This window comes from Panthera onca, chromosome E3 (assembly GCF_046562875.1).
Source record: "Panthera onca isolate mPanOnc1 chromosome E3, mPanOnc1 haplotype 2, whole genome shotgun sequence".
Classification (NCBI taxonomy): domain Eukaryota; kingdom Metazoa; phylum Chordata; class Mammalia; order Carnivora; family Felidae; genus Panthera; species Panthera onca.
Window position 1 is genome coordinate 33,780,742 of NC_138354.1, and position 19,453 is coordinate 33,800,194.

The 19,453-nt window shown below is 46.7% G+C and overlaps 1 protein-coding gene across 1 annotated transcript in view; it reads left to right on the forward strand.

Annotated features, from left to right (window-relative positions):
* The window catches only part of GRIN2A (glutamate ionotropic receptor NMDA type subunit 2A), a 370,883-nt gene that overhangs the window by 342,962 nt on the left and 8,468 nt on the right, over window positions 1–19,453 (forward strand). The window contains exon 13 of the mRNA XM_060648461.3: window positions 19,145–19,383. Within this exon, the coding sequence (XP_060504444.2) occupies window positions 19,145–19,383 (239 nt within the window). The remainder of the gene's footprint in view (window positions 1–19,144; window positions 19,384–19,453) is intronic.

The following is a 19,453-nucleotide window of genomic DNA, read 5'->3' on the forward strand; positions in this document are numbered from 1 at the left end:
GTATGACACAGCCCCTGTGTTAATATTGCATTAATAGGGTGATTAACTCAACCCATTTTGTTGGGACTCTCCCAGTTTAAAACTAGTGACCCCAGTTATATCCTATCTGAGCACGTATGACAGATATCATATGTGACATATTTGAAAGATACCATATATATCGTTTCACTTGGACAGGTACGTTGGGGGCCCTTTGCCCCTTTGTAACTGCAACTTTGCAAGCAGTCGTTTTAAATTGTTTTTTAATGTTTATTTATCTTTGAGAGAGAGAGAGGGAGACCAAGCATGAGTGAGGAGGGGCAGAGAGAGAGGGAGACAGAATCTGAAGGAGGCTCCAGGCTCTGGGCTGTCAGCACAGAGCCCAATGCAGGGCTCTAACTCACGAACTGTGAGATCATGACCTGAGCTGAAGTCGGACGCTTCGCCGACTGAGCCACTCAGGTGCCCCCACCAGCAATCGTTTTAAAGACTCATCCAGATTGATGTGAGATTAGAAGGGTCCACACACTCTGCTCTTGTGTCAGTCAGACGTCTTGCTACAATAGACTCTCTAAAGCTTTGGAAAGCACCACTCCAGGAGAACAGTGCTCACAGACCTTGGACTGGGGAGTGCTGGAGGGAGTTGGTGGGGAAGCCCACTCCCTACTTCTGAGTGGGTCTGTCAGTGCTCCCAATTCTTTTATCTGTTGGCCTCTCTTTCAGTGAAGCAGGCAGGGTGGGTTTGGGTGGGAAGGGACCCCATGCTGCCAGCCAGAGTAGAGAGTGGTTTTGTGATTGCAGAAGCTCTTTGTGTATCTAATTAGGATTCTCATAAATTGCTCTGAGCCACTGGATGGGTCGTTAATATCCTCCTCCCCGCCCTAGTCCAACTTCCCAGCTTAATATCTTTGCGCTCACGTCCGAGTCTTGGGGAGAGCTGGACACCCCCACAGCTTGGGTGGCCTGGCCTGTCTTCTTAGGCTGACTTAGGAATGCGTGGGCAGCGCTGGTTGAGGAGATCAGTGAGGGACCCCTAAACATTTTCCTCATTCAACTTTCTGCAGTGTCTCAAATTCCACCGAAGTTTTTTCAGATAAGCACGGACTCTTGCATGAAACCCCCTTTAAAAATGGAGTTCCTTCTTCCAATCTGCTCCTGAACCCGTTTGATGATTGGGTGTCTGACCTACCCTTCAGCCCATGTGTCCCCCTTTAAGGTCTCCTTAAAGACCACAGCTCTCCACTAGATAGCGTTCATAAACCGTGACCCCCTTTAGCGCCGCGCTCACGGCATTCTTGTGGCCTTCGGCAGAGCATCACGCGTGAAGGGGAAAGGTGGAAGGTTCCCCAACTCCCTCGCTGTGCGATCTTGGGCAAATTACCTTCTCGGCGTTCCAGTTTCCTTACCTGTCTATTGGAGCTGTTTGGGGCTTATGTGAAAGCAAACACAAACTAATCTAGTGCTTGGCACGTATTACATGCCTGCTCACTGCGGACCTCCCCACTTCCTTGTGCCGCTAAGGGGCGCTGCGTTCTCACTCCCTGGAGGGCAGACGCTATCGTGTCCGTTCTTGCTGCCCCTTTGTCTCCCTTAGGACCCACGACTGAGCTTGGTGCTGACACAGAACTCACTGGTGCGTGGACAAACGAACGCGTAGATTTGCCAGCGCTACAGGCGGGGCACTTGGGTGGTTCAGTCTGTTAACTGTCCGAGCCTTGGTTTCGGCTCAGGTCACGATCTCACAGTTTGTGAGATCAAGCCCCGTGTTGGGCTCTGCGCTGACAATGCAGAGCCTGCTTAGGATTGTCTCTCCCTCTCTCTCTCTGTGTCCCTCCCCCACTCACACTCTCTCAAAATAAACAAACATTGTTTTAAAGAAAACACTACAGGCACACTTTTACAGGGCTGACTTCATCAAATATCTGTTCTGATGAAGGGGATGCCATTTTCTTTAGGAAGGACATTAGGTGCCTCTCTAGGGAGGGAGTCGCAAAAAGTAATCACTCAATCACTGTGCAGTCTGAAAATCTCCCCAAGCCTCTGACCCCCTCATTCACTATAAGATGGAGGCAAATTCTTGCCTTGTTGAATCTGTGTGCTCTTGTAGTCAGATATCTGTCTTGCACTCGTCTTTTTAACTCGAATTTCTGGGATGGACATAACTGGCAAAATTATGTATTTCCTAGCTTTTAGCACCTAAATGGATCATCGGTTGTTAACGAGTTTGTGGTCTCTGCATCAAGGAAGTAAACAGGAGAAATAGTATCTTCCCCCGGGTTTGGCCAACTATGGCCATGGCGTGTAATCCAGCCGCTGCCTGTTTTTGAAAATAAAGTTTTATTGGAACACAGCCATCTCCATTCACTCAGATACTGCCCGTGGCTGCTTTCACCCTGCAGCGGCAGAGTCGAGATGCCACGAGAGCAGCCGCACAGACTGCCAAGCTCCAAATATTTACTGTCTGGCCCTTCATAGAAAAAGTGTGATGGCTCCTGGTCTTAGGCTGTCTGGAGAAAGACGAGAGGGCAGAGAAGACTTAAAACTGGAGGTTTTCCAGTTCTCCTAAGGGAAGGGGGAGGTGAGGGTGGGAAAAGAGGAAGGAAGGGAAGCCAGAAATCAGAGCAGGGAGGAATGATAAAAGAGTCAAACAGGAAGGAGACAGGAAGGAAGGGGAGGGAGGAGGAGACAGAGGAGCCACGGAGAGCAGGCCAGAGGGAGGCAGGACTCAGCCCGGGCATCTACGGAGGGAGCTGCATTTGTTCCGCTGAGCAATTAGCCTCGGTGCGGTGGAAACTGGAAAAGGCTGAGAGCCCACGGCCGCCCCGTCTCGACCGGCTCCACTCAGAAGCGAGGCGCGGACCACGGGCTGACTCACTCCTGCCTCGGAGGCCTCTAATCTGTCTCCCGCTGGCCTCTCTGCCCGCAGTTCTTCGTGACATAGGTCCCCGTGTCCTCAGATGACTCAGCAACACCCTAGTGCAACCAGCAGCTTCAACCGGTTTAAAGAGATAAATGCCAGAATAAGGCTGGGGTGGGTGAGCAGGGAGGAGTTGGAGGAGAGGAGATGCCGAGGATCCGAGAGCCCCGTTTCAGGGGAAGAGACAGTTTCCACTTCTCTAAATGCTTCCGTGGGTCAACAGCCACCATGATCACTGGTGTTATAGATGTTTATAGTAAGAGATGACACTTAGGGAGGGAGACCTATGGGTCACAGAACAATCTCAGTCTGTCTAGGTATTAATTTTACCCAGTCCTCACAATGGCTAAATGGCATGAGTTATGATCATTAACGCCTGTTTGCAGATGAGGAAACTGAGTCACAGGCAGGTCAAGGAATATGTACAAGCTCCTAAGTGGCAGATCTGGGATCGGAATGTAGGCAAACGGGCCACAGGGCCTTGGCTTTAACCATGTTGTAGTAGTGCTTCTCCTTTTGTCTACTCCCAACCCTCGTCGACATCTCTACAGCAGGCTTCCCATCTGGAAAGGGTCACAGCTGTGATTTAAATGCAGATTGGCCAGAATCCATATTCAGCGTTCATTCCTCTTGCACTGAAGGCACAGCATCGGTTCCCTGCAGATGACACTGGGCAGAATAACTTGGCAACAGAGGTTGAGGGTAGGCGAGCAAGCGACCTATGCTTTTTTTCCCCATTTTTCCACGGAGAAGGAGACTTGTCCATGCCCCAGGCCCCGGCACCATGGGGACAGGCTTAGCCTAATTTTTGAGATCATTCAACCCTGGCAGTTTGGGGAAAACTCAGGACCCAGAAGCCAGAGACGAGAAGGAATGGAGCAAGGACAGAGTGTAATTAAGAGGAGTCAGATGTTTGGCCCCGATACAGGCTTGCAGAGAGGCCTCTCCAGGTTCACAAAGACCCGTCCTGGTTGCCAGAATTGCTTGTTCCCCACAGAGCTCCTCGGAGCTGCATAATCCCCGGCATTTCAGAAGGTTATTGTTCCTTGCTAAACGTGTTTTAATCAAATTGAGACTTCAAAGGCAGAAATCACAGTTTGGGCTGAGCTAGGCTACTCTATAAATCATGAACTTTATAATCAAGTTAGCAAGACCGGGTGCCATTGACAAAGCCCCCTGATTTATTAACCCAGTTGTTCATTCATTCATTCAGTCTGCCTCTAGACACTCATTCACAAACAATAACTGAGCAGCTTCTGAGCTCCAGGTGGTGGAATATAAAAATGATTAGAGGTTCCTGCTCTATTGCTCTTAATAGTTACTTTCCTTACAAAGTGCTTTCGTGGCACACTGTGTCCGTCAGACTCTCTTGGAGAACGTGTGGAAAATATAGATACCTGATTCTTACCTCATGGGGAATTTTTTCACATCCTCTCTGGGATATCTAAAACACAGTAAGATTTAAGAACCACTCCTTAGAATAACAGTATTTAGCCCTTAGTAGCATGCATCTCTGATTGGTCAGTACTGGACAGAGGCCAGGGGCCAACAGATCACTCGTGTGGGGTCCATGAAATTGGGTCTTCACCGTGAGTTCTCTCCAGCCTCGTCTCTCAAGGCTCTTAGCTGGGTTTCCATATCCAGAGACCTTGGAGATGGTGAAAACGCAAGAAGTAAGTGCTGTAGAACGTGTAAGCGTCAGCCTGCACAGCGACCACAGTATGGAACACAGGGACATCCTGTGCGTGGATGACTGTGACAGGCACACAGACGTCACTCATACACAGAATGGCAGCTTTGATGCCATCCACCCATAGGGCGTGGTGATCGATGGCCATTTGGACGCCCCAGCAACCAAGTCACTTTGACCCTCCTAGGATGTAAAATGTAACCGCACGGCAAACCATGCATTCAGAAATGAAATGTTCTGAAAGGAAGAAATGTGTCAGTCCTAAGCCTACATTAGCCATAAAGGGTTTAAGTGGTTCTTCATTGGCCTGTGACCAGATGGTACCATAAAAATTAGACTTGTTTGTCTCCCTCCTAATTTTAACTAGAGACATATTTGGAATAATAATGGAGCAGCACTTACTTAAGAAACAGATAAAATCCATAAATATCCTGGAGGGCCATTGACTTTCCCTCTGTGCTGGAGGGGTTTCATATGCCTAAGTTAGCAGTGAATTTCCCAATAGGTCCCTTGAGATTCAGAGCTGCAGTGTTTATTATCAATCTGATGCCAGGATTAGAACAAGGTCAGCAGTGCCAAATTCGTGCCTGACAAGCAGTGAATCGCTCAAACCAGGGAAAGTCAAATGTCAAGAGAACCGTCAGAGTTGAAATAAGACATAATGAATAGCTTGCTGGTAAGTCAAACCCTGATGTCACAGAACCCAATGTGGGAATTACAGGATGCATAAACAGTGGCCCCGAATCCCTTTCCGTCTACGTTTTGTAAAACCCTTATTTGGAAAGGCAATCTAATGTCCATACAAAATTTCCCAGCCTACTACCTCAACAGAATTATTTTCAGTTTAGCTATACCTCCTGGTCCTTTTTCATGCAGAAACACTGCTGTAAATATATAAGCATTGGTTATATACGCTTTTATATTCCACTGTGTTCATTTACATTGTATTTTAAACTTTTTTTTTCAGGTCATTACATCGTCTAGTCCTCACGGTTCTTTCCAATTGTGTATAAAATGTTATAACCATTATGAAACCATAATTCATTACATTATTTTCCCTTTTTAAAAAATATTTATTTTGAGAGACAGAGAGAGCACACATGTGAGCAGGGGAAGGGCAGAGAGAATCCCAAGCAGGCTTTTCACTGTCAGCACAGAGCCCAACACAGGGCTCAAACTCACAAACCAGGAGATCAGGACCTGAGCCAAAACCAAAAGTTGAATGCTTAATTGACTGAGTCACCCAGGGGCCCCCATGCCTATTTTTTTTTAATTGTCTATTTGTAACAGACCCTTGGAGGTAGAATTCAAAGGGTTAATGGCTATAACCATGTCTAGGAGTCTTGATCTGTAGTATCCTATTAATACCCCAAAAGTTTGTTTCCATCTAAAAGTACTATTAATAACACACCAATGTACCAGTTTTAAAACAGTCAAGCAGCTTCGAGCATTATGGCTCTTTTTGCTGTTTTAGAAGGAGCATGTGCTATCTTAGAGTTGCCTTAATTTGAGTTCCTTTGAATAGCAGTGAAAATGGGAAAAAAAAAAGTGAGTTGTCTTTTCCTCTTTTTGGAACATTTAACTATTTTTACATAAAGATTTTTATGGACAGTTTGTATATCTAAGTAATTTATTAAGACTCTAGTTGTAATATTTCACACACAAAAAAAGTCATAAATGTGGCAACACGGGGTCTAGTGAAGACCAAAGGCTTTGGGTTCAAATAGAACAACTGATGTCTTCTAGCTCCACGGTCTAGGGAGACTTATTTATCCTTTGTAAGGGCCACATTCCTCTTTATATTAGGGATTATAATGGCACCGACCTCACCAAGTTGAATCGTATAATGTATGAGAACTGCTAGGTATGTTACCCATGAAATGGTAAGTACTCAGCAAGTTATCATAGATCATAACAGTGATAAGCGTCTCCTTAAATTGGGATTTATTCTTGTTCATATATATACTTTTTAAAAAAAATTTTTTTCCATTTTTTTAAATTGCTTAAATCAGGATTCTGCTAACTATGGCCCGCATTGGCCTGTTGCCTGTTTTTGTCAATAAAGTTTTATTGGAACACAGACACATCCTTTTTATTCACCATGTGTGTCTGAGGATGTTCTTGTCCTGCAGGGGCAGAGCTGAGTAGTTACAATGGACACCAGATGGCCCACAAAGCTGAGAATATTTACTAATTAGACCTTTATAGAAAGATTGGTGGCTTCTGGCTTCAATCATTAAAGTCCAAAATGTTCTTTTAAAATAATTCCAACAATATGGAAGAATTTAATTTAACTCATTCCTCTTTATCCTTTAAGAACTTATTCTTTGTAAAAAAAAAAAATTCCATGTTTCTTAAAAAAAATGAGGGTTTTTTTCTTTCTGGTTTAGAAAGTCTTTTTTGTTCTGCTATCTTCTCTCTTGACCCCCAAAATGGAAGAATGCTTTACACCTCTACTTTGCCATGGCTGCCCATTTTTTCTCTCTGTAAATTAGAACATATGTTCATTATATTGAAAAAATCTCCATGTCCAATTAATTTTTATACAGCTGTGTAACTGCCACTCAGATGAGGATCTAGAACATGACCAGCACCCTAGAAAATCCCTTGCAGCCAGTATTCCCCCCACAGTGACCACCACTCTGCCCCTCATGAACACGGACAGGTTTTGCCTCCTTTTGAACTTTTTTAGGACATTAATCTATAGTAATGCATATAACTAAAGCGTATCATTTATTTAGGACTGCATGGCGTTCTGTTATATGAACATACTGAAATTTATTTATACATTTGTTGTCGATGGGCATTTGCGTTATTTTGCAATTTTGTCTGCTTTGAACATTCGTGTACATTTTTGGTGCAAGTAGGCACTTAATTGGGAATATACCTACAGATGAAATTGCTGGGTCATAGAGTGTGCATATACTCTGTTCCAGTAGACACTTCCAAACAATTTGCAGGGAAAGTACAACCCGTTTATGTTCCCATCAGCAGAGCGTGTGGTTCTGGAAACTTCTGAGTGCCCTGTTTCTCCCTTCTAGGAGAAATTTTTTTTTTTTTTTTTTTTTTCCAAATAGGTTCTTCCAGCTTTATTTTTGTAAAAAAACAACAAAAAAAAAACCCAAAGAGAACCAAGTCACCAAGCACGGGACAACTTACCAGGCAAGGTCTTGAGTCCCTCCCTCCTCCATGTCCCATGTGCCTAATCAACAGCGTCCAGGAAGCAGGTGGCACGGTTAGCTTTTCCCAGAGGGGATATTACAAACAAGGGCTTGGGTACCGGACGGAAACCTGGCCAGGTTTTTAATCACTGAGAAGTTGCTTCTCAGACCGATTGCTTTAAATAACTGGTATGTTTGAAATGCAGGAAAAGGACGACCATGCTGTCAGAAATCCTAACCCTCTTTCCACAGATGACTCCCTAGAAGCCACCTGTTGGCTTGAGGGAGGGAGGGTCAGGTCAGAATTGTGGTTGAAGGAATGAGGCCGGTTTCAGAGACCTCGCTCTGCAGTCCCAGGGCAAAGACTAAGGTAAATCCGCACGGCTTGTTAGGCTTATTCTACGGTGCGCCAGCGGCTACAGGTCTGGAGTCCTCGTTAGTGTATTTAGTGTTGGTGAGAAGACTGGGCTCCAGCCTTGGACACTGGAGTCTTCTAAAGACAAAGCAGAGAGTCCCGCGTCCCCCGTCACCTTCCACTAAATACGGGGGACGGGCAGGTGGTGTCAGCCATGGGCCTCTCTCCAGCCCAGGCGCTTGCAAAGTGGGCTTGTATAACTGATCGCTAGGTGTGTGCATTATGGCACTGGTTGGATGTTCTTGTACGATCATAGCTCATAGTTTAGAGACCCCCAATTCCTTCTCCATCTTCTTTCCTTCTTGTGTAGAGTGGAGCAAGAGGACTGTGGTGTCTGCCCCACATACTTTCCTGAGTTGACATCTAATCTAACCATCTCTGTCCACTCTCCCACTCTTCTCTGGCAACGGTCTCACCCCTATCTGGTACTTCAGACTTGGGAGAAGAAAGAGGAGGCCAGAGGAACATTGCTGCTCCTAATGGAGGAAGAGGGCTGTCATCAAAGTCGTCTCAGAGCTGTCTTAAGTTGTAGCCCACCCTGTCCATCAACAGACTGGTCTTCCTTCCACTCTGGTTATGGACAGCAGTGACAGCAGATACAGGGGACTTCCTAGAAAGGTCTATACCCCTTTCTGTTCTTCTCCATTCTCCTTCTTCCTTCTCTTCTTCTCTCCTTCCCCTCCCTTCCGATTTCCTTCCTACCTCTCCTCCTTTTTCTCCTCCATGCCACAACCAAGTCTTGATGCCCTTTAAGTCCTTGCCCTGTCCTTGAGGATGAGGAATGTGGGTACAACGGACAATGGATGGGATCCCCTTTGCTTAAGGACTCCACAGTCTCGGGTAGTCTTTTGATCACCCTTCAATAAAAAGGAAACCAGGAAGTTGCAATACCATTTTGCTTCCTCAAAGATCTTCCTCAACCTGGCATGTGGGATTATTGCTGTCCTTTTCTATACCTGCCCCCCAGTGCCGGCCGCTTATGTCTAGGGCCTTTTAAGACACAAGGACCTCCTTGTGGTATTAAAAAGCCCTCATACAAGATGAGTCATAGGACTTTCAGGACTATTGATGGGGGAAATGAACAGTTGTCAAAAAGTTACTGTGAATTCATTTATGCTCACAAGTGCATATGCCTGCTAAGCCATGGCACCTTGGCCATCCATACATGTGTGAGGCACATGCATTAAGCAGACTCCACAGGTGTTTGGCCCGCACAGGATTTCCTGGACATCTTGCCATTTTTCTGCAGTTTTACTCTAGAGAATTAGTTCTCCCCACTCCCACCATGTGTTGGAGAATTGCGACCATGTATGTTGTCTGATGTTTGATGGGGCTGCACAATCTCTACACTCTTCTTCCTTCCCCTTCTTCAGGAACACACAGGCTGGGGACCTGTGTGCATGCAAGTCCCCAAGTCCACAGTGCACCGTTGATCGTGTGGCCTGTAAAATCTCAGCCAGATGGCGACCAGCAGCACTGCCTCATGCAGTGCTCCGGCCTCTGTCCACAGAGCAGAGACCTCAGCTGGAAGGTGGTAGTAAAACACTGATGCCAAAGACAGCCTGTCTCTGCATCTGACTGGATACTTTTAAGCTTGGCCCTATTTTTATGTTGCTTTTGTGACTTCTCAGCATTATACAGAAATGGAATATTCTGACACTTAAATAAGGGAGATGCATCTTCCAGATTTAGTCTATTTGTGTCCAGGTTCTTGTACTATCACCATCACCGAAGGTTTTTTAATTTTTTCTCTCCAGCAAATTGTTCATTGACCCTCATAGGTCATGGATACAGAGGTCCTAGGCTCTGGAATGCGATTTCCAGATCCAAGGTCACCTGGCTTTGAGTCAAGAATGTAAAATTAACAAAGGTAAGGCACCAAGGTCAGTAATCGAACGATCTAGCTGACCTCACTCTGTTCCAGGCCCACAGACTCCATCCCAGACCTGACAGCAGTTTCCTTCCAGGGAAACTGGACAAAGAGAACACGTGGTGTCAACCCTGCAGACCCCAAGCTGTCCTCACTCTGGGGGCCACAGTTCAGAGCTCACAGTGACCGAATCTGTTATCGTCGAGAGCATGAGCCTGTCATTGACGGTGCCCTAGATTTCGACAAAGAAAATTGTTCCTTTGCCATTTCCAATTCCATTCGGGCTTCTGAGAAACATGAAGTGCCCAGTCCCTGGGCAAGACATGAAAACAGGATTGAAACGGGGTCAGCTCTCCTCTTGGCACTGACAGCAAAACCCTAATGGGATCAGCAGCGACATCATCCTGACGTCTTTCGGCTATAGATGGAAGTTGGTTCCCTGTGGGGAACCACCAAAATCTATGCCAGGATCTTTGATCGGAACTCGCTTGCCCTGAGAGTTGGCCTTGATTTCTGGGCTTCAGAGATGATTCCTGACCCCTCTGCTTGGGACTTCACAGATTGCTTGCTCTCTTTGCCTTATGCTGATGCTCCAGTGTATCAGAAGCTGATCAAGGAAAGGAGCCTCGTGTCATCTACAGTCAACACAGTTGTATGGATCCTCTGTGTGCTGAGCCCTGTGCCAGGGACTGGGGATAGAAGAAGAATATGGCAGGATGCCCACCCTGAATAAAGTCCCCAAATGGGGGAATGAAGTCACCTCCCAATGGAGAAGACTTAGAAGCAAGTGGCAACTATACTGGAGTGCGACAGATTCTCTGCTGATGAAAGACCCAGGATGTTGTGGAAGGAGAAACTGTGATCTCGTACCCATGTCCTTGTGCATTCAGGGAAGACTTCCTGCAAGCGGAGACCTCTGAGCTGCACTGAAGAGGTGCCCACTGGCTAGTTTTCAGCCTGATACCACACAGCTGGTACATCCAGAGTAAACTGTCATGGGCCCTGGTGATGGGGATGACAATTCACAACGGATCCTTACCAGTGATTCCCTGCGGATAGAGTTCTCTGTACTTAACATATATCCTGAGAGCAGGAGAGTTTCATCCACATGGCTTGCCTGCCCCCGAAACCGGGACAGGACTCCAACAGTGATTCTGTCACCGGGATGGAATTTATTGGAGACCTCCGCACTGTAGCCCCATCACTCAAATCTGCCACCCCACCCACCCGTAACAGCCTGCCTTACATTATGTGTGGGGAGACGGACACTGAAGAATCTTGGATGCAGCAAGCATACAGCTGGTCTCATCCGGTGTCCCCCCCACCCCCTGGACACCCTAGCTCCTCAACACAAAAGCCAGGTCCTTTGTGATTGGGCCCCCTTCGATCACTTCTTCCTCCCTGCAAATTTTGCACCTCTCTCCGATGTCCAGATGCCCCACGTTTCTCCTGCCTCCAGCCCCATGCACAGGCATCTCATCTTGCCAGAATTACTGGTTTGCAGGATCCTCCCTCCCAAAGGACTCAGAGTTAGCGGCACCCCAAGACTACGTAGGATTTGTCTCTACATGAAAATACAGGGATGCCGCCAACCACGTGCTAAATGTTTTTTCAATTTTTTTAAATGTTTTATTTATTTTTGAGACAGGGAGAGACAGAGCATGAGCAGGGAAGGGTCAGAGAGAGGAAGACACGGAATCTGAAACGGGCTTCAGGCTCTGAGCTGTCAGCACAGAGCCCAACATGGGGCTCGAACTCAGGGACTGTGAGATCGTGACCTGAGCCAAAGTCAGACGCTTAACCGACCAAGCCACCCAGGCACCCCATCTAAATGCTTTAAAAATGTTCTTTTCTCAGTGAATGAATGAGCGAGCAAATGAATGAGGGAGTAAGGCAAGACCAAATGAAGCCTTCGGAGAACCAAAGAGCATCAGCTGCCTTGACTAGAAATGAAAGAGGGCATCACACCCAGCTTCGTCAAACCACAAGCTACATCCTTCCATAGCGTCATTGCCTCGGGGCAGGTGCTTTGGCCCGACACCAAGAAAAAGCAGTATGTGGATATGTGCCAGCGAGGGTCTGTGTGTGGGTTGGTGTCACAAGATGTACTGCAGCATATTTTCAGGCCCCGGACAAAGCCTAAAGGGTACAGGTCCAAAATGAACTTTTTACAAGCGACCTCAGGGGAGAAATGCTCAGGAAGTCTGAAGGCTACGCACACCACATGCTATAAAATCTCTTCCCGAAGCAATCCCCTCAGCTCTCAGACAGTCTTATGGAGAATGAAATCTAATCTGAAAAGCTACTGCAGTCCCTCTGGAAGTGCAGAGGAGTCTGAGGACAGATAAGGAACTGATTTCTCTTACTTTGGACATAACAGATTCCTCTTGGAGGGCGAAGCCTTCTCTCTGGACGTGCCCTCCGGGGATCACAGACTCCACGAATTGGCAAGGCAGAGGGTGGGGGGAATGAGATCCACCAACACCCCCAGCTGCCCTGGCTTCATGCAGGAACTAACAATATCTCCAACGATTCCTGAGCAATGGGTGTGCACGTGACCTCACTGAACTCCAGCACGACTCGTAGGAGATGCTGTCACGTGCTGCTTGTAGGCGCTAGAGAGAGAGCGCAGATTCCTTTCTGTGCGTCTGTAAAATGGGTGTGGTGATGGCTCCAAACACATTGGGTTGACATGAGGGTTGCATGGGTTAATTTTGGAAAATCCTGGCATAGTGCCTGAAATGGAAGGGAATTTATGTAACTTTGTTAAATATGAGAATAGGAAGATAGGTTAAGGAATGGATGAGTGGATGGGTAGGCAAGCAGAGTACCGGGACCAAGGTCAAATGGGTCCTAAGTGCTGAAGGCAGTCCAGTGCGGGCAGTCTCCACCCGACAGCATGCCTGGACTCGGCTCCTCAAACCTGTCAGGTAAGGGCCCTCCCTCCTGAGGCTCATCCTAGTGTTTTCTACGTGCAACGTTCTTTCTTGTGCTTTTGGGGAAGGTGTCTATTTGAATTTGCATTGCCTCCTTTTTGCAAACTAGAAACGAGCGTGTACCTTTTGAGTGAGCGGCTGGATACATACTCAGCAGCCTCACAGCATCATCCAAGCAGCTAATGGAAGCAAGTCTCAGGCATATGGCTGATTCTGTCTCAATTATTCTCACCTGTTCCCTTTTAGATTTTACATCTTTCTGGCCCCTGCCTCTTAAAGCCCCACCACTCTGCCTTTTCATGGCAACACTGGGAAGGGAGAGAGCTGGGATGCCTGCTGTGTATGGGCCTTACAGCCTTCCTCAGGGTGGCACAGAACTCAGAGGTTGGCAGGGATTACCTGTGGCAGACAACATCGTGCCCCCTGAAGGCAGATACAGGAAGAACTTTCGAACAGGTGTGACATGCATGGATGGAGAGGTGTCCTCAGGTGCTGGTGAGCCTCCTGCCCCTAGATGTATATATGCGGCGGTGGGGGTGTGGGGAGGTGGGGGTTGCAGCTTCATGCAGGGACCTGTCCTCTCAGGTGCGAGGAGGACGACACTGGAGCCTGGCCGCACACCCACAGTGGCCCAGGCTCTCTGTGCTCCCAGGAGAGCACTTAGCTTTTGTCTTCCCAGCAAGAATGAGTCTGCCTCAGGAAACAGATTTAAGTGTCCCACTTACCAGCTCCAGCTCACAAGACCACATTGACAAAGATCGCGGCCTCTTTGTAATGGAAGAAACGGATGGTGGAACGAGCATCTTAGAGCTGTTCCTTCGAAAAATGACCCTCGCCGCTTCACCCCAGCTGAGGACATGCATACTTCTCAGCCTCTTACTCCCAAGCCCACGGCAAGCTCCCTTGTGATCTGTGTTTCCTCTATTTATATGGCAGAAAAACTCACCCGGCAGATCTGAACATGTTTGCAGTGCTGCCTAATTTAAGCCCCGGGATGCAGGGAAAGAAATAGAAACAGAAAATAGGGATTCAGTGCTTGCTGTGTGCTGCAGGCCATGAAAAATATCAAAATCATGAAACACGGTCCCTGATCTCCCCCAAGGAGATTACAATATACTTGAGTAAATTAAAAACGAAATAAGAAAGTATTTGAACTACAGTTCAGTGAACTAGTAGAAGGCCACAAGGCAGGAAATGAGTGACTGCAAAATGACTGGAACAGGCTGTAATTGGGATTGAGAAATGTGCGTCTGCCCTCCTTTTGCGACACGGGTCTGGTTTACCGAGGTGACTTATTCAGAGAGAGATGTTTGGTGAGAAGGCAGTCTTTGTATTTACATCGTGAAAGGAATCTAATGATGTTTCTTCCTTACCCAGACTGACCCTGTTCTGGGCATACAAAACATGGACGCAAACATGGTGAGAAGACTCACTTTTGTGTCCTCCCAAACTCCAAAGGGAGAGGAAAGTCAACAGCACGCAGTAGTTTCGAAGGGACGGCACTGGTGTTTTTGAGAAGAGGAAGCCAAAACGTAGAAGGGTTTGGATGAGCAGGTGGGGGTGCCGGCGTCCCGGCGTAGACGATGAGATGATGACACACAGGATCCCGGGACAAATGTGATCATGTGCAAAGTTCTGGAGGCTGTCGGAAGGAAAGGAATTGAAACTGAGATGTCCCTTCCCATAACTTAGCCTGCACCACTGGTGAGCCAGCACCCTTCCTTGTAGGTGATGAACTTACAAAGGGATAGGTTTTCTCTTGTCTCCCCTCAAAAATGCAATGCTTTTGTAGCCCTGATACCAAGAGGTATACATGCCTCTATGGTTGTGGTACAACGGAGACTAAATCAGCAGCAGCCCCCTTGTGGCTACAAACACATCACAGCGCAGGATTAGAAGTAGGCGCATGCGCACACATACGACTGCGCATGCGCACCCTTCCAGGCATGCTCACGCATACGCCCGCGCATGCACATCTGCACATACGTAGGCACGCATGCATATGCACATGCGTGCTTGCACAAAGCACAGTAAAGAGCAAAGGGAAAGGAAACCAAAGGGGATGGGATATTCTCACGGGCACTTTTCCTGCTGAGGTGCGGCAGCCTCAGGGGACCTAGGCAGCAGGGGTGGAGGCCGTGGCTTTAACATCCAAGGTATGTGGAGGCATAAATCTGAGCTCTCCAGTGAATCAGCGCATCTGTGAAAAGACTAGAAAAAGCTGTCCATAAAAGTGAAGGCAGTAAAAGTCGCCTTGCCATCTCTTTGAAGCTCTTGAGTGAGAAATTAAAACCTAAATGAATATCCGGGCACCTGGGTGGGTCAGTCGCGAAGCGTCCAAATTCGGCTCAGGTCATGATCTCACACGGTTTGTAGGTTAGAGCCCCACGGTGGGCTCACTGCTGTCAGTCACTGCAGAGTGCTCGGATCCTCTGTTCTCCTCTCTCTGCCCCTTCCCCACTTGTGCTCTCCGCCCCTCAAAATAAATAGTTTTTAAAAACCTAAATGAGTATGGAGGTCCAAATGTACACTAAATGGCGTGGCAAAGGCAGTCACATTTTTTTTTTTTCATACAGAAACTGTTACCTTGGGAGTACCTTGGGAACCACAGAAGAAGCTAACTCAACCCCACTGTAGGAACATTCCTATAGCCCAGTGTGCTTGGGGGCCCCATGCTTTAGGGGGGAAAACAACCTCTGCTGAGTATTAGCTCAGACTCAGAAGTTACAAACAGCACAAGGAAGAAATCCACCATGAGGTCAGCACACACAGCAACCAGACGTATGTGAATCCCAACAAGGACTTGGGGGAGGAGGCAAGGCAGAGAATAATCTGAAAGATGGTGGGTTTGAAATTATTAAATATAGAAGTTTTTTTTAAGTCATAACAGAAGAATGAGACATTATGATAAAAACGAACAGGCAGAATTTTTAAATGGCCAGGTGAATATAAGAACTAGAATAGATTAAATGACAGCATAACGCTAAATATTACTAATGAAAGAATAAATGAGCTGGAAAATAGATCTGCGGGAAGCATCTAACCACAGGACAGAGTGATAAAGGAATGGAAAATACTAAAGCAAAGTGAATAACCTAGAGAACAGAATGAGAAGGTTTAGAATATTTAAAACACAATCAGAAGAAAAGAGAATCATCGCGTGTCCTTAGGGGCTTGCAGCTCAGAGCAATGTGATGCCACTATGCACCTTATTAGAACGGCTAAAACCCGAAACACTGACAACATGAGAAATGCTGGTGAGGATGTGGAGTGACGGGAGCTCAACAGGGAACACGAAATGGCACGGCCACTTCGGAAGAGGGCTTGGCAGTTGCCCACGAGGCTACACATCTTCTTACCACACAATCCTACCATCGTGCTCCTAGGTCTTTCCCCAAATGAGCTGGAAACATACGTCCACACAAAACCTGCACACAGATGTTTATGGCGGCATTATTCGTAATTGCCCCAACTTGGAAGCAGCCGAAATATCCTTCAGTAGGGGAATGAGCAAACTGTACATCTATGCAATGGCATATTATTCACAAACAAAAGCAAGCTGTCAAGCCATGGAAGGACGTGGAGGAACTTAAATGCATACTGTTCTCAGCACAAGCCCTGCACTGTAGCCACTGCTGACCAGGAGCTTAAAGGAAGGATCCAAAAGACCTCTGAAGTTCCCATCATGTGCATTTCTAGCCGTAAGTACAACATGGAACAGACGCCAGATGATTACGAAGCCCCTCGGTTCTAATTCTGAATAGAGTTCCTCTGCCTTCATTTATCAACTTTTACTGCTGCCAGTTCGTATAGCAATATGCTCCAGCTTGAATTATTCCACTTACCCATTTGCTCTGTTATGGGCTGAGTATGGTTAAATACACTCACTTTTTGATGTTTTGAAATTGATATTTTGTATCATTTTAAATTTTGTTGCATCTTTTTATAAATCAGATGACTGCCCACATTTAAAAAAGATGCATGTTGGGGCACCTGGGTGGCTCAGTCAGTTGAGTGTCCAACTTCAGCTCAGGTCATGATCTCACGGTTCGTGAGTTCGAGCCCCGTATCGGGCTCTGTGCTGACAGCTCAGAACCTGGAGCCTGCTTCCAATTCTGTGTCTCCCTCTCTCTTGGTCCCTCTCCCCCTCATGCTCTCTTTCTCTCAAAAATAAACGTTAAAAATTTTTTTAATTAAAAAAATATAAATAAAAAATATGCATGTTGTTACTGTGAAAGAAACCTGTCTGAAAAGGCTATTGTGTGCATTATGGTTCCAAGTATGGGATGTTCTGGAAAGGGCAACACTATAGAGACCATTAAAAGATCAGTGCTTGTCAGGAGTTGGGATGGGGCATGAGGAGAGGTGAATCGGGGGCACACGGGAATTTTAGGGCAGTGAAACTATTCTATACGATACTGTAATGGCAGATAACATGGCATTAAGCATTGGGCAAAACCCACAAAACCATACAACACAAAGCGTGAACCGTAATGTGAAGTGTGGAATTAGTAATAATGTATCAATACCTGTTCATGAATTGTTAAAAAAAAATTACCACCCCAGTGCCAGATGTTAATAGAGGAAACTGAGGCAGGGCGGGGGGGGGGGGGGGGGAGGATGAGAGGAGTGTATGGGAACTTGCTGTACCCACTGAACTTCTCAATTTTTCCGTAACCCTAAAATTACTCTAAAAAGTACATTCTATTAAGTTTTTAAAAAAGGGGGGGAGAGGGAGAGTCGATATTCAAAGTAAGGATGGGTGAGATTTTTCCAGAATTAAAGTTATAAGTCACACGTCAAAGAACGCCACTGGGTCACAGAGCAGAAAAAATCCTAAAGCAAATCCACATTTCAATTCCACACCGAAGACAAAATGAAAGTCTCAAAAACAATCAGAGAAAAAGCACAGAGTGCATAGAAGGTAGCAACAGTTAGATTACTCGCCGACTTCTCAACGACTATAATCCAGATCAGAAGAAAACTCAGTAACATCTTCAAAAGGTCCAGAAAAAAATCATTATCCACCTAGATTGCTCTGTTCAGCCAAATCATTCAAGAGTGAGAAAGAAAGCAACTTGAAAGCATTAATTGTGCTAACCTCTTCCAAAGGGAATCAAAGAAACATTTGCAGTATTTACTTTTCTCTGCCTGTTTCATATTATATCTTAGATAACACACACATGCCCCAAAATCATACTTTCCGTTTAACATTATATACATCATCTGTGATTTTCACTGTCCTTGAAGGATAATTTTTAAAGTCTGAATCGTAGCGTAAGTGCCATAGTTTCGTGAACTGCTAGACAGTTTAATTGCTAGACGTTTAGATCAGAGAATTTCCTCCTAAATGGCAATTGGATGAAACACACATAAAAGATGAAATAATGCTACGCACGCCTACTTTTTCTTTTCCATTGAAAACTCCACCTGCTTCTCTAGCTGCCTGCTCCAGTGGCGAGGTGTTTAGTTTGCAAGGAGCCATTCAGAGCTGATCGAGAAGCCTCTTTTCCATTCGTGCTTTTTGCCCCAAGTGCACCGGTGGTGGGTGACTTCCTGGAATAGCCCCAGATGTTCTAAAGGAAAATGAAAGAAGCAACATATATGCGAGGACTGCCGTGTGCCAGGCATGGTGCTGGGCGTTTCCATCCTGTGAACACTACTATTTATGAACACTTACCATAAGCCGGGCACTACCTTTAGAAAGTTTGCACCCATCAGCTCATTTGGTCCTCCCCAGAAGTCTAGGAAGTATGCACTATTATTATATCCATTTTATAGACAGGAGAGATATAGTTCTGAAGGAGCTAGGAAGTGATGAAGTCGTACCTGGAACATGAGCCTTTCCATGGTAGGGCCCTATTCCAGGCTTGGGTGGGTGTCAGAGACACAGGTAGAGAAAAGCAGGAAGGGCAGAACGCAATGACATTAAAACAAAAACAAAAACATGACCCGGACTGAACGTAACTATCCGTTATCTCACTTCATCCTCCTCACGAGATCAGGTAGGTATTGTTATCGTTATTACCTTCTCCCAACGAATGAGCGCATGCAGACATGGTGCCATCAGGAACTCGCCTGCAGGTTGCATGTCCAGCTGTGGGTCACCCGCGTGTGTCCAGAACCAGAGTGTATACCGTGCTCCTCACTGCCTGTGGCTCTTGTCCTCTGTCCAGGCGAGATGGAGGAGCTGGAGACACTGTGGCTCACGGGGATCTGCCACAATGAGAAGAACGAGGTGATGAGCAGTCAGCTGGACATCGACAACATGGCGGGCGTGTTCTACATGCTGGCGGCTGCCATGGCCCTCAGCCTCATCACCTTCATCTGGGAACACCTCTTCTACTGGAAGCTGCGCTTCTGTTTCACGGGCGTGTGCTCCGACCGGCCGGGGCTGCTGTTCTCCATCAGCAGGGTCAGTACCTCAGGCGGCTCGTTCTCGATGCAGCGGCAGGTCCAGAAGAGCACGGGGCTCCCAGAGAATC